We start from the raw sequence: 14,793 nt of genomic DNA on the forward strand, positions 1-14,793 counted from the left end.
TCTGTGTGCGAACCACAACATCAATTTTTGTGAGCCCTGAATGGTAACCTAAACGACTTTATTAGGATTTGTGTTCTTCATGAAAGTTGTAGATATTGATGTTAGGATTCTAATGGAGTTGGGATCACTTAGAAAGGATATGTATATCTCGAGTTATGGTTAAATTATTAACTGAATGTCATAGATATTGTGATGTGTGTGAAGAATTATGTGAAATTTGTGATCTATGATGTTGATAATTTAATGATAGGTACCTAGCATGTGAGGATGATATTGCATGGATTGTTATTGACATGTGATGATGTTATATAATGGAGATGCATTAATTATGAGTTACGTGGGATGCATGAGTTGCATGAGACTTATGAGTTGCATGTGGTGCTTGAGAAGCCAGACGTGGCTATATTGCATTGGACCCTGGGCCCAGAGAGGGGTTGAGACAGGGGGGACCATGACGGGAGGCATTCCATGCGTGGGCCGTTGGGGTGTTTAACTGCGCAGCTCACTGGCCACAGAGGGTTTAACGGTGGGTGGATTGCCTTTGCACGGGCCGCTGGGTGTTTAACCGTGCAACATACCGGCCCTGGGAGGGTGTGAGAACAGTATGCCCGCATTGGCAACAACTAAGGGAATTGACGAGGTACGCCCATTGTGCGGAGTGCCAAGTTGAGACTCTTAGGAGAGGAGATGTGTATGAGCATATAGTGAGCACGTGTATGAAAGCTTGTATGATTGAAAAAAAATGATGTTTGGTAATTATATGAGATGTATTTGTTGTTTATAGTTAATGATGATATTTTGGTGCACGGTGTGGGGTAGAAATTGGGTAGCTCTATGTTCATATATGATGTTATCTATCTCTCACCGTCCTGTTTTTATGTGGTTTTCTTTTAGGTGAAGATGAAGGCACTCATAGTGTTGAGTTCTAAAGGGAAAGGGTTCTGCTCTGATAGGATGTGACATTGGGGCATGAATTTAGGATGCTTTAGTTATGAATTGTTATTTGTCGTTTGAGGAGACTTATTTTTAGAAGTTTTATATTCACCTTATATTTGTAAATTCTGGATCCCTTTCATTTTTCTTTAGAGACCTTGATAATTTTCTTTTAAGAGTAAAACTTTATTATTATTATTATTATTATTATTATTTCTATTTATTTCAAGACTTGTGAACCTGAGTTTTTATTAAAATATGTGGACCCTTCTTGATGTTATATTTATTGAATTATTCTTATTGTTGTTACTTATCTATTATGGGGTAGAATGGTGTCACAATGAGAGATAGGACAATAGCCGCCAAGGTTGTAAACCAAATGAGAGGTAGGTTGAACAAGCCACAAGTCACACTAACCCCAAATGCCTTGGCTACCAAAGTTGGAATATAATAGAGTGGTCCAAAAATCAACTTTAGCAAGAAAATAATCTGGTATACAGGTAGTGGACAGATTAGCAATCAAACCAGCGGATAGCACAACATGATCGTAGTCTCATCAATAATCTCTTGAATGAACTTATCATATGTTTTCTCGAAGTTCAGCGGTACTGGTGTTGATCTATCATGGGTGTTTCCCAATTTCAAACTGAAAATTGAGCGATCAACTTATCCGCTTGATATATTAACATAAGGCTGAAATTTCAAGAAGCTCGACGGTGGGGGATTCATGTAAATATTTTTAGTACGTGCCTGGTAAAAGCAAAAAACTCGATCAGATGTATTAACGTAAGGCTGAAATTTCGGACAAAATTATTTTATAAAAATATAACAAATGTGGCACCAAGAACTTATATATGGATGTAACATGTGTTAAATAGAAGAGCATTGCTAAAGCCTCCGAAACGTAAGATTGAAATTTTGTCTGAAATATTAAAAAATTATTACTTTTTAATAAATTTATTATAAAATAATTTTGTTCGAAATTTCGGCCTTATATTTCAGAGGTTGTAGTAATGCTCTTTACTATATGATCTTGATATTTTTGTATAACTAATATCTGGTATTAAATTTGATATTTAAATATTATAATATAATTAGATAAGATTTTAAATTAGTATTTTATTAATGGTTGATAATTAGAAAATAAAACAAGGAAAAATATATTTTTTGAATTTTATATCTTAGATTTAAGATAAATAAATATATTAAGTTAATTAATAATTTATTTAAAATATTAAAATTTAATTTATAAGTATGTAATAAATAAATATTTATAATTTTATAAATCATATTATCATTATAAATTATAAAAATAGTATTTTAAAATATATAAATTATTATTTAAACTTTTAAAATATTTTTTCTTAATAATTCTTGAACTATATTTTAATTTATTTTGTATGATCGTTATCAAATATAGTTAACAGAAAATATTTTTTTAACATTGTAGCACCCGTGTTTTAAGGTGTTTAAGCTTTGTGTGAGTTAGGATGGGTCATCTTAGGAAGGATACTTGATTTCTAAAAACAATACCTCGTAAGTTCATGTTTCTAGAATTCATAGAAAGAAGCCAATGGGAGTATCTCTAAGAACCTCAAACCTTTTCTCCCTCATTCTAAGAGATATTTTCTTCTTTCTTTTCTTGTAGCCGATCCTTCTTGCTCAACTTGTGATTTGGAGCCTCCAAAGCCAACTATTCCAAGTCGTTTGGAGTTGGTTCTTCTTCTCACCTCTTCTTGATTCGTTTCATCATGAAGTAAAGGAAGCTTGTAATGTGGTATGTTCATGTTGTTTGATGCTTATTGTTGCTAGGATCATTAATTAGATTCATAGGTTATATGCTGATTTGAGTAGTAGAGATATTCTTGAGGTGGATGTTGAAGATGTAGATGATGATTCCTTAATCTCTGGTTGCATGTTATTTTTATCATTGGAAATTAATGAGTTATGTATGATGCCTATATGTTGAATTTTGCATTGCATGTGGTTGATTCTTAGAGATATGTATGAATAATTGAATATGGAGTTGAGAGTGGAAGGATTAGGTTGTTGTTCTTGCTTTTGTTCTTGAAGCTTATGCAAATTTTGGGTAAGCTTACTCAAAGCAAGAACTTACTCACTCCAAGCAAGTTGGGTAACCAAGTTTAGGTGTTCTCTAACTTGGTCTCACTCGAGATGAATTATGATCACTCCAAGCGAGATTTTGTTGCTGAAAGCGAGAACTCATTTGCTTAGAACAAGGGGATTGGAGGTTCAAGGGATATAGTTCTTGACTTTGCTTGCTTCGAGTAAATTTTGGGGAAATTTGAGCAAGTTTTGTTCGCTTAGAGTGAGTGTGGCATCACTTTAAGCAACTAGATCAAGACTTCCAAGAGAAATCTATGTTGGGGCTCACTCCAAGTGTATAATGAGGCGTCGTGAGCAAGTTTTCGTCGTTCAAAGTGAGACCTAAAGGGCTTGAAGCTCTTTGTGTCCTTTATGTTTCTATAAGTTGAAATGCTTATGTGATTCATGAATTATGATGGTATGATGGTCAATTGTAAGATGAATGGTATATATATATATATATATGTATATATATATATATATATATATATATATATATATATATATATATTACTAAGTTGTAAATGACTATATTACATGATGATGAATATGTTGCTAAGATATAAGATGATTTATGAATAAGTTGATTTATTTATGATGAGTTATGATGTTAAGTTGTAAGTTAAAAGATAATTAAGTTGTGAAGTTGTATGTTGTTAAGTTGTAAAGTTGCTAAGTTGTTAAGCATGTGGTTGAGATATATGTTTATTTAAGATACATAAAAATTAGAGGTGAGTAAGTGATGACTTCAAAAACTAATTATCCCATTGTATGGATATGAAATGTAGTACTTTAAGAGCCAAGCATTGAAAAACCTTTAGTAAGTCAATTGACTATTGAACGACAAGCTGTATGTTGTCTCCTCTAGGATTTATGAAGGATTTGTATGGAGGTCAAGTCAAATCAAATGTGTATAAATCGACCAATTGAGTAAAGTATAAAGTCTGGGACATAGTCCTTAACTAAGTATCAAAAGGGCATAGTATTTAGGGGGTAGGCGGTGGGCTAATCCCATAGGTAGTTTAGTGTAGTCTAATGTCGTGATAAACTCATAATCAAACCGTTCTACCCTAATAGTAGTACTATACTTTATAGTTTAAGTGACAAAACTTAATAAATTAAATTCAGTTGTTAATTAACTTGGTTGAGATAGGTCACACATTTTAGTTCGAAAAGGTCTAACCACTTAAACTATTCATCTCATCTATAGGAGATCTTCACAAGTTGATATGCGTGACGATACATTAGTGATACATTTATATATGTTTTTATGTTGAATGTATTAGAGTGATATATTTATATAAGTTGTTTTTGATAAAATTATTGTTTTGTGTTAAAAGATGATGAAATGTGGTTGAATGATGTTGTCCTTAAATTGAAAGTTGATAAGTTGAGTTAAAGGTTGTTAAGTTGCTATCAAAGTTGTGATTATATGTTAAATTTGTTCTCACAAGCTTATCATGTGTTTTCCTTGTTGTTGGAATTGCGATGATTATTATTTTTCATGGGAGTAACACATGATTAGTGAGACAACTTGTGCAGTCGGTGGTGAATCACATTGATGATGACTATGTTTTGTTGGCTACTCTAATGTAGTCAAATTAAGTAAAAGTGTTGACCAACATCGTAGAGTCTATCTTGTTTTGTATTTTTATAGTGTATTTATATTTGTGCAGGGTGTAGAGTTTTTATTTTTAGTAGTTTATCATTCTACCCTATACAGATATGACTTACATGTTGTTTATATATGTTGCATGATCACTTTAAATATGTTGTAAGTTGTATTTTTGTTGTGTAGTAACAAGTGTGATGACCTACCAAATCGTTACAGACACCATATTTAAAATAAAAATTGGAAAATTTTCCTATATTTGTAAATTATAACTCATGATACACAATTTATTTATAGTATAAGACTTTCCTTTTATCTATTATTTTAACAAGACATTTAATCTTTTTTCTTTCTATTTTTACACATGTATTTCATGTACTATTTTATAATTAATATATATTTTTTCTTATTAATTATCGTTTATATGAAAACTTTTAATATTATATACCCTTATAAATACTAGTTGAGTTGCATGTATTTATTTATTTTCTATTAAAAAAGTAATTGTATTTTAGGGTAAGAAAAACAATTATGTGTGAATAATGAGAAATTCTCATTTGTAATAGAAATGTAACTTGTAATTAAGAAAATTAAAAAATTAAAATGTAAAACAAAAAATTTGATTAATTTACTTTTTTTAGAAAATTGTGAAAGATGAAATAATCTCATTAAAAGATGAAGAAAAAAAATGATTAAAAGAGAAAATATATTATATATATATTGTTATAAATTTATATAAAAGTTTAAATTATTTATTATAAAATTAAAATATAACTTATATTTAAAATAGTTATTTTTTCATTATAAAATTTAACTATAATATAAATTTTCATATTTTTTTTTACTTATTACAAAATTTTAATTATACAAATATTTTTTTATATCTCTGCAATTCATAATATACAATATTAATGTATAATTAAAAAAAGACACTTTCTCTTTTTAAATAAAACAATAAAAAAATTGATAAAAATTATATAATGGTAAGTGAGTAATTAAAAGTTGTGAATAATTAGTGAAATGAAAATTCCATGAAAATATATATACAAATTAAAAAAAGGTAAATTATAATCGAATAAAATCAGTTAGTCTACGTAAAATTCACCTAACTACTTCATCATCACGCGCTGCAAGGATAGAAAGAGAGAGAAAAAGGCGTCGAACCAAAATCGCGAATCTCATTCTCCGTTTGGCGTTGGCGATCCTCCTCTCCGCTCTCGCTGCCACCACCGCACGCACAGAGCGAGCCACCGCTGCCAGCACCAATGCCCGCTCAGAAGCGTTCCTTCCCCGACACTCCTCACGATCACCACCGCCACGCCAAGCAACACCACCACCAACCACAAGAAGAAGAAGAAGAAGAAGAACCACAACAAAACGAAGGAGAAGAAGACGATGATGATAACAAATCAGATGGTTAGGTTTATCTAGTCACTCCTTCTAGATTCTTCTCTCTTATTCTTATTCTTATCCTCACTTCTTTCTCTTCTCAGATTCTCGCCACGCTCCGTCCTCTCCCTCCGAAGAAAAATCCGAGTACTCTCTCTCACTCTCTTGCATCGCAAGCATCACTAATGAACTTCTGCTTTCTCTTTTGTTCCTTTCGGCGTTGCGTTTTGATCCATCTCGTGTCGTTCGAGCTTCGGCACCTTCGCGAATTCGCCCGATTTGATTCGTAATCGGTCGTTTGCATGTTTCGATTTTCGTCTCCTTTGTGCGTGTGCTACGCCTTCGTTTTTATTTTTTCCGTACTAGGTCTTAACTACGAATCTCACGATTTTTAGCGTGTTTTTGCTTAAATTAATTATCTCTGAAGATCTTATTCAAGTGATTTTGATTTGAACTATGCTTTTGTATCTTAAGCTGAATATTATTTGTTAGCTTTGCGTGAAGTTTTGGATGGTGATAAAAAGAAAAGTGGTTGTAGTTGAATAAGGGTTGTGTATTACCTGTTCGCATCGTAGGTTACTATCACTAGAATAGTTCATGTTCTCGTCGATTTTACTATAAAAAACTGCATGATTGCTTTATTACATAAAGTTTTAGTTCGCGAAGAAAAATGAAATGAATAAACGGATAGATCATAGATCCATTCACAAGGTATTTGATAATTTACATTGTGCGGGGTGGGTTTCGTATTGCATGTTGAGATTGAAAATAATGATTGGGAATATCATGGTGCTGTGGTGGAGGCAGGATTAATATTTGAAAGTTGAAACTAAAATTAGGTTTCAGTATTCAGAATTCTTAGTTGCAATGAGGTCAGTTTTGTACTATAATGCAACTGCATTAAAATAACAGTGGTGTCGTTGTCATTTTCTTTTGGGTTGGAATCAAATATATGTTCTCTTGAATTTAAAGTTTGTGTGCATCAATGACTTGCTATTAAAATGCATTTAATATCTGGAATTTATTAGTCATGATTGTTAACATTCTTCAAAGGATTGCATCGTTTTTTTATTCGAGGAAGGGTAAAAGTTCACTGATAATTTATAATTGGAAATAAATCAAATATCTCAAATGAAACATTGACACCATAGGTATCTGCAACACTGCAACTTCAGTTTGTAAACTTTATTTCTTCTCCTTTCTGACTTTTTAAGTGGCTATGGCTAGTTTTTTTTATTATTTTTTTTACAAGCATATAGCAACTTTAGAGAATTTATATGATCAAGGAAGGTAGTGGGAGTGGCCAATGTCTAGTATTAACTATAATTAAACTATTAAAAAGCTTCTAGATTCTTGTCCTGCTCCCCTACTGCATCTTTTGTTTGCCGATGCCATCGGAATTGCCTTTATTAGGCCTTAGTTTTGTTTTTTACTTTTCATACACATTAAAAACTATTAAAAAGCTGCTGAATTTACTGTTTCACTATTAGCTATCAAGTGGGTGAAGATTTTTGATTTTTTGTGACTATATACAAGTTATAGATGCATCATTTATATTTCAGATTTGGAATATTAATTTTGTTTTTACCTATTAAGTTTATATAAATAAAAGCTTATGTTCATGCTTTGTTTACAGATTTGTATTTGTAGAACTTCTGGAAATACGCAAAGAAGTCCAATGTCCAATTTGCCTTGGTATGTGTTTGTTTTTTTCTTGTTTGGTTGTTCTTGGTATAATAACTCTGCAATTAAATTATATGTGCAATTTTATTTTTGCTACTGTTAGTGCACAGAAGAGCACTGGAGGCATAGGTAGTGAAAGTAGATTGTGTAGTTTTTAACCATGTGAAAGAAGGGTAGAGGGAGAGTAAGAATGACATTGAATGATATTGTCAAAAGGAATCTCATGGTGAATAATATTCCCAAGAATTTGGTTTCTTACTGAGACTAATGGCATCATGTGATCTATGTGCCTGATGTCACTTAGTGGGATAAAGCTATTATTGTTATTGTTGTTTCCATTGTTGGTGCATCATGCTAAACTTGCATTCCATATATCCCATCATATCTCTACTTCATTGGAAAGCATTTGTTTCTAAATCTTTTCTCTACAACTACTCTATATTTTATTTCCCCTCTGGACACTCACACTAGGACTGTATCATCTACAAAAATTCATGCATTGTGACATTGGCTCTTGGATATGCTCTACAAGCACATCTAAAACCAAGATAAAAAGAGGCTCAAAGTTGACCCTTGTATAGTATAAAGAAGGGATCAATATGCAAGTCTCAATAGACATTTTCTCTCAACACTATTTCAATGTTGCTGTTTTCTTTGACGATGCTGCTTTTATGTTTTATTTGGACTAGAGAAGTTGGTGGTATATGCTGTGTATAGCAAAACTGGATATCATTATATGGGTGGGTTGGATAGAAAATTTTTTTTTATGTTAAAAGTGAGGAAGGAGATGACGATGATACTCGGGGGGATCAGAAACAGTGACATTTCATTTGTCTCATTTAGTTGTCTTTAAGTGTATTTCATTCCACATCGATTTGTACTTGAATTGCTTCCATCTGCCACTGTGCCACAGATCCTTTCTCTTTCAAATTTCAGTTTCCAAGAAGCAAATATCTCCTCTGTGATTTAAACAGTGGAACATTTTATACAAAACCAGAAAGTAGGGATTCCTTGCCATAGAGTTTATGATGGTACCTCAGTTTATTCGTACTGTATGCTGAAGTGTCAGAAACACTACAATTCTGAACTGAATATGTACAAGTGTGTTAGAAAGTTCATTAGGAAGTTAGTGATTAGTTGGTCAGTTAGAAAATGCATCTCTCTGTCTGCTTGTAACGACTCCTGTATGTACAAGAACCACAAAAGTTCTTTATCAATCAAAACAACTATTCTCAAATATCATTCTCTCTCAATTCTCTGTTTTCTCTTTCTTTTTACTATTTTTCTGCAACCATAGACTCTAATTGGTATCATGTGCTTCTTTTGTCCCTGAGCCATATCTTCATCAAATCTGTCTCAAACCTCAGCTGACTTATGTTCACATTCTTCCTCAGTTCCTGCGTCTGAACCTGTGACTTTGTCTTACTCCAGTGTGGTTTGTCTTGATCAGAAGAATTTTCTGATTTTTAAGCAGCCAATCCATGGGGTGATCAAGGATCTCTGATTATGATGATTGGTTGTCAATGCTGATATTCATTTGTGGCTTGCTTCAGTGGCCGATTGTGATCTTGGCTGAGTGAGTGATGTAGTATATCTTATTTGGGAGCAGCAGGATTATGCTTTTGTTGTCACTTTCTAATTATCTACTCAAGTATGTTATTTGGGTTTGTGCACTTTTGGCAACTGTGCTAGGTGATTCATAAGTTCAATTCATAGATGCATGGTTGTCAATCTTGAGTGATAATTCATAATAACTACTGAGTTTACGAGATTGGTCAGCTCCACCTATATAACTCGGAAGCAAACTCGTTTTTGAGTAATCTTGTCCAATTTTGAGCAATCTCAAGCAATCTCACCTCCTCTGTTGCTAAAAGTAAAAATTAGTCTTAGTTTTTTTTTGTTGTCATTTTAAGAATTTGTGTCTTGTGTGAAATTCTGCATGATTTGCTATTAAACATTGCTATTTTAATATTGTAATTTTCTATTTTACTTTAATATGGGGTTGAAATGTTGAGTTATTATGTTATTTATAAGTATTATAACATTATTTTTTTATATTAAATAAACTCTTATGAGTTTAAGATTCGAGTTTACGGCACCTCAACGAAATTACATAAAATTTTGAGATTGACAACCTTACATAGATGTGTGCTAATTTCAATGGGAGCTTCAAAACACAAGAAAGGATCTCATACGACCTCAGAATATTTGCTGTGCATCAAGGCTTTGGAGCAGTGTTGAAACCTGAAACTTTAAATTTGTTGCATAAAATATAAAAGAATGATTATCATTGCAGCAGCTTAAGTTTATGACTTTGAGTGATTAAATTAGCTCTTAATTGTGATTACACCTATCTTTTGTAATGCATATTGCTGTGTTGAATCGTGTTTTCAAAATAAAAGTTCCAAAAGATTCAAGATCTCGATATTACCTGAATAGGTCAAAAATTGGAAACTCATTTATATAAACTGGGAGTACTAGTTTGTTTGATGTATGAAATTTGATTTATTTTTTCACCGTAGATCAGGTGTTTGTATGTCAACCATAATGTGATTGCCCATTGCTTTCGGTGTCTATAATCTTAGTAATGGTTTTACTTGGTAGTGCTGGATTTTATCATTGAAGGATTTTTTGTTTAATCTGCAACTCATATTATGCTTGAGTTTTAATGAACATCCTATTGGTGAAGATATAACCAAGTGTTTCTGATGCTTACTCAAACAGGTATTATTAAGAAAACACGAACTGTTATGGAATGCTTGCACCGATTTTGCAGGGAATGTATTGACAAGTCGATGCGACTAGGGTAGGTTACAGAAGCTATGCTAGACTTTTTTCTTTTATTTAACCAATATGCTCCTGATAGTTGTAACCTTGGTCTTCATCTTGCATTTTTGTGCTTACCAGAAAAAACGTAGTTGTAAACTTGTAATGTCTATACGCAGCTAGATTTATCGTTTATATGTAATCTCAGGAACAATGAATGTCCTGCTTGTCGCACACACTGTGCCAGTCGTCGTTCTTTGAGAGACGATCCAAACTATGATGCCCTAATTGCAGCTCTGTATCCGGATATTGAGAAATATGAGGAAGAGGTACAAGTTCACTTTTTTTACTTTAATATTTAACTGAGCTTACATAAACTTTCACAATATTTAACTACGGATACCATACACTTGCTGCAGGAGCTTGAATTTCGTGAAGAGGACAAGAACCGCAATAAGCTGGTGAATATTTATTGAGTAAACATTTTTAAGTATGCTTCAACTTTCAGATGTATCTTGTGTATAATAGTCACGCCAGTAAGGAAGGTTCCATCAGGAATGCGTTATTGACTGTGTCACACTCCTGGGTTACGAAGGCTCAAATCATAACTTTTTTATGGGGAAGGTTCATATAGCAGGCGTTGATGACCTTTTCTATTTTCTTAAAAGCTGATTTGTTAAATATCTGTGTGGCTAGCCAGCCCCTAAATTCCCATCAATTTATATTTGCTTACTTCTTATCCTTATTATTTTGAATTTTATCAGCGGTCAACATTCTCTATATTATCAGATCTTAGCATGTTCAAGAGTGCTTCTTTTCCTGGTTTGTAATGTAATAGCTTTTTTGACAGATTCAGGCTTCAATTGCAAAAGTTGTTCAAAGACAATCTGAAGCACTGGTTAAGAGACGTACACCTGGTTCGTATCTGACAAGATCACAGCGCAATCAAAGAAATATTCTTTCTAGGAGACAAAACCAAATGATTGATAATCAAGGTTCTGAAGATAACGAGGAGGAAAATGACAATAATGAAAAGGACTCATCTTCCACAGATGAGCGATGTACAGAACTCAGGCAGAGAAGGCGAAAAAGGCGGACCAGAGGACGCCCTTCTCAGCCCTCATCATCGACAGCAAGTCCTGATGGTGGATGCATAGAAAGTGATATGGATATAAGTCGAGAAAATCGAGGAATTTCTTCTAGACAGATGTCAAAACCGCAAAAGCTAACTTGGGGAAGGGGTGGCTTTAGGAGTCACACACGTCATGGCAGTGGCAATGGTAGCAATAGCAAAAGTTCCCGCAGTATTCGCTTGGCTAAGTTAGTTGATTATCTCCGTAACTTGAATGAAAACACTGATGAGGTATACCTCTGAACGCTTCTTTAACGATGAATTATTCCAGTTTCAGTTCAGTTTAATTTATAGATATGCTATATTCATCTCTGCAGTTAGATGTCCATCTCATTCTTTTGTCTTTGGACAAAGAAAGTACACCAAGCTTGCAGCAGCCACACCTTTGCTGTCGGCCAACATTGTCCGTGAAGCACCTTTGTGAAGTGAGATTCTCTCTTTAACCACTTGTTTTTGGCAAATGGTAATTTGTGGTCAAGTCAATTTTATCAATGTTGTGACATCAATACCCGACTATATTGGTTCACGTATTCCAGCTTAAGTTGTTGATATTAAGGCAATGAAAGAATGCTTTATTAATATGTATAACAAACTTTTACTTTCCTATTGCTCTTATTGATGAGGATGATTGCATGATATTTTTTGGTGGACGAACCAATTTTAAGCCTGTTGATTATTTTATAATATTTTTATGAATTTTCTTTTCTGCATAGTATGTTGCTCGTCAGATTCCTTTGCTAGTTGAAGAAGTTGAGATATTGGCAGTTAAAGGATGCTGCAGTGCAGTTTGTGACAAGTCATCTGATGAGACTTCATCCTCTGATGAGCTAACTACGCTTGTTATAGATCCTAGCAAAGATGAACTGGAAACTTTGCAAGGTCATGAATCTTTGGCAGGGCTTAAATTAAAATCCATTTCTAAAAGGGAGCATTTGGTGAGTATCAAGAAGCGTTTTTTTTCACAATATTATTGATTCTTCCAGTATTGACTATATTTAATCCTTTTTTTCCGCTGGTTCAGATTCTGGCATACAGGCGGAAGGAATGAGAGCATTATATACAGTTTTGAGATTTATGAATACCAGGACTTATTCTGTACCTACATAGGAAAAATATCAACTACAAAACTATATATAGTTAAGTAATATGAACCTCCCGAAAAGTTAATAGACAGTTTTGATATTTATTGATGTTAGGACATATTCTATATGTACACAGGAAAATTTTCAACTAAAAAACTATTGTAGTAACATGAACCTCCCCAAAGGTTATTCATATACGAGTTTGTTTCAACTTGCACAAGTTTGGTACTTTGGGCTGTGCTGTACCTTATAAAATTTAGTAGTTTTTATTTTTATTTATTTATTTTCAATCACGCTTAAACTATCTAGCCCCAAATACTGGATCAATTGGCAGTGTTGGAGTTATTCCAACTTAATCAATTCTAATAAACTATCAAGCACTGTGCACATAGGTCTTATATGTGATTATGTTCAGTGGTACAACTCCCAAAATTTTATTTTCTACCAACCATTATTAATTTATCAATGCCGGACTTATTCCTCAAATAAGACCATTTTCAATAAAATAATTATAGAGTTTGTTTGGACAAATTAGAAGTATTTTTGAGTTTTTTTTTATACTGAAAATAAATAATATTTTTTAATAGAGAAGCTTTCATAAGTGTTTCTAATGAGTTATAGTTAAATAAGATGAATCTTCAATACATAAGTCCTATTTGTGATGCAATGAAATTAAAAAGTACACGCAATTAGGAAAAATCATGGGTATTGTTTAAGGAGGACACTATAATACTTATTTTTACACAAATGTCCTAAAAAAAACCACTACTCTTATTTTCATGTTCATATTTGTGTAGGTGACAACTCTGGTACTCATTTTCGTACTCTTGTCATGATCTAAAATCCAACTCATGATCAGTACACAGGTTAATTTAACTACATACCAGTAACCTAACAAGCCTAACGAACATGATAGCAGGTTTAGCAAAATAACTTCTCAAATTAAATACTTTTGAATTTATAGAAAATGTGGCTAAGTTTCATTTATAATTTCAGCATTTCGAAAATAACACACTCGTCCAAAATGTATATATACCATCAAATTTATGTATCATCTCAATAAATATTTTATTTTACCCAAAATAGGATCAAATTCTCTTTATAGCTACAAAATAGACAGATCCAAAATAATATTAGAGAATCACCAAGCAAGGGAGGCCTGCCTTACATATCTTTAAGAGGAATCACATATGTATCACATTAATTAATGACACCTAATGGAGTTAAATGTTTTTAGCCATTTAAATTTAAAATAAATTTATTTTTGATCTCTTAAATTTAAAGTTGTTGGTTTTAGTCCTAATAATTTTTAAAAGTTTTATTTTAATTTCTCGGATCAGTAATAACATATTTAATACTGATAGATTTAGATAGTCATACCACATCAACTGAGTTTAATGTAATATTTTTATTGATAGGAATACTAATATATAGATTTTAAGTGACAGTATTTGATAAATTTTTTAACAAAATTTGAGTGTATAGACAAATATTTTTTTTTTTGAAATTGCAAGAACTAAAAAAATTTAATTTTAAATTTAAGAGTAAAAATAATTTATATTAAATTTGAGGAACTAAAAACATATTTAACTTTTGAAATATTATTTCATCTCTTAATATATACATGACTAAATTTAAAGTCAACATAAAGACATTAATTACAAAACAAAACGCAAGTCCAATGCTTGTAATAGAATAATTTAAATAAATTTAAATCTAGTAATTAATTTATAAAATAACTAAGGCTTATATGTGTTTTAATTTCCTGCAAACTATCTACTTTTAATCTCTGATAACTTTTTGTTATTTTTGATCTTGCTGTTTTCTTGGTTCATCTAAAGCATAATGGCATAGTATTTAACAAAGTAAAAAATATATTAACCCATGTGATTCAAATTTTATGCACATTAACATCGTTTCCTTTATATAGATAAATAAATATCTTTTATTAATACTGCATGAATTTATTCAGTCAATATTAGTTATAATAAAATATTTACAAATCATTATAAAAATAATAAATTAAAAAATAAATACATATATTTTTATATTTTAATCATAATATTTTATTTAGAATAAATATTTTTCCT

At 31.9% G+C, this 14,793-nt stretch overlaps 1 protein-coding gene across 2 annotated transcripts; it reads left to right on the forward strand.

Annotated features, from left to right (window-relative positions):
• The first annotated feature begins 5,749 nt into the window (after nt 1-5,749).
• RING1B (RING 1B) lies at nt 5,750-12,923 on the forward strand. 2 transcript variants are annotated; one of them, XM_020368373.3, is made up of 10 exons: nt 5,750-6,067; nt 6,145-6,187; nt 7,677-7,735; nt 10,448-10,529; nt 10,698-10,818; nt 10,909-10,950; nt 11,340-11,852; nt 11,939-12,046; nt 12,335-12,556; nt 12,643-12,923. In XM_020368373.3, exons 1-10 carry the CDS (start codon nt 5,917-5,919, stop codon nt 12,667-12,669), a joined length of 1,368 nt encoding a protein of 455 aa, XP_020223962.1. In that variant the 5' UTR covers nt 5,750-5,916; the 3' UTR covers nt 12,670-12,923. The 2 variants fall into 2 exon arrangements, with proteins under 2 accessions (XP_020223962.1, XP_029128737.1); XM_029272904.2 differs by lacking the exons at nt 5,750-6,067; nt 6,145-6,187 and adding an exon at nt 6,213-6,365.
• Nucleotides 12,924-14,793: the final 1,870 nt, after the last annotated feature.

The sequence above is a fragment of the Cajanus cajan genome, chromosome 8 (genome assembly GCF_000230855.2).
Source record: "Cajanus cajan strain Asha chromosome 8, NIPB_CcT2T_4, whole genome shotgun sequence".
NCBI lineage: Eukaryota > Viridiplantae > Streptophyta > Magnoliopsida > Fabales > Fabaceae > Cajanus > Cajanus cajan.

What these genes read in the sequence shown, in the direction of transcription:
- RING1B (XM_020368373.3), top strand. Translation starts at nt 5,917, where the DNA reads ATGCCCGCTCAGAAGCGTTCCTTCCCCGACACTCCTCACGATCACCAC. An exon ending in TTGAGAAATATGAGGAAGAG is followed by an intron (nt 10,819 to 10,908) that starts GTACAAGTTCAC and finishes CACTTGCTGCAG; the next exon opens with GAGCTTGAATTTCGTGAAGA. An exon ending in TTTCTAAAAGGGAGCATTTG is followed by an intron (nt 12,557 to 12,642) that starts GTGAGTATCAAG and finishes CCGCTGGTTCAG; the next exon opens with ATTCTGGCATACAGGCGGAA.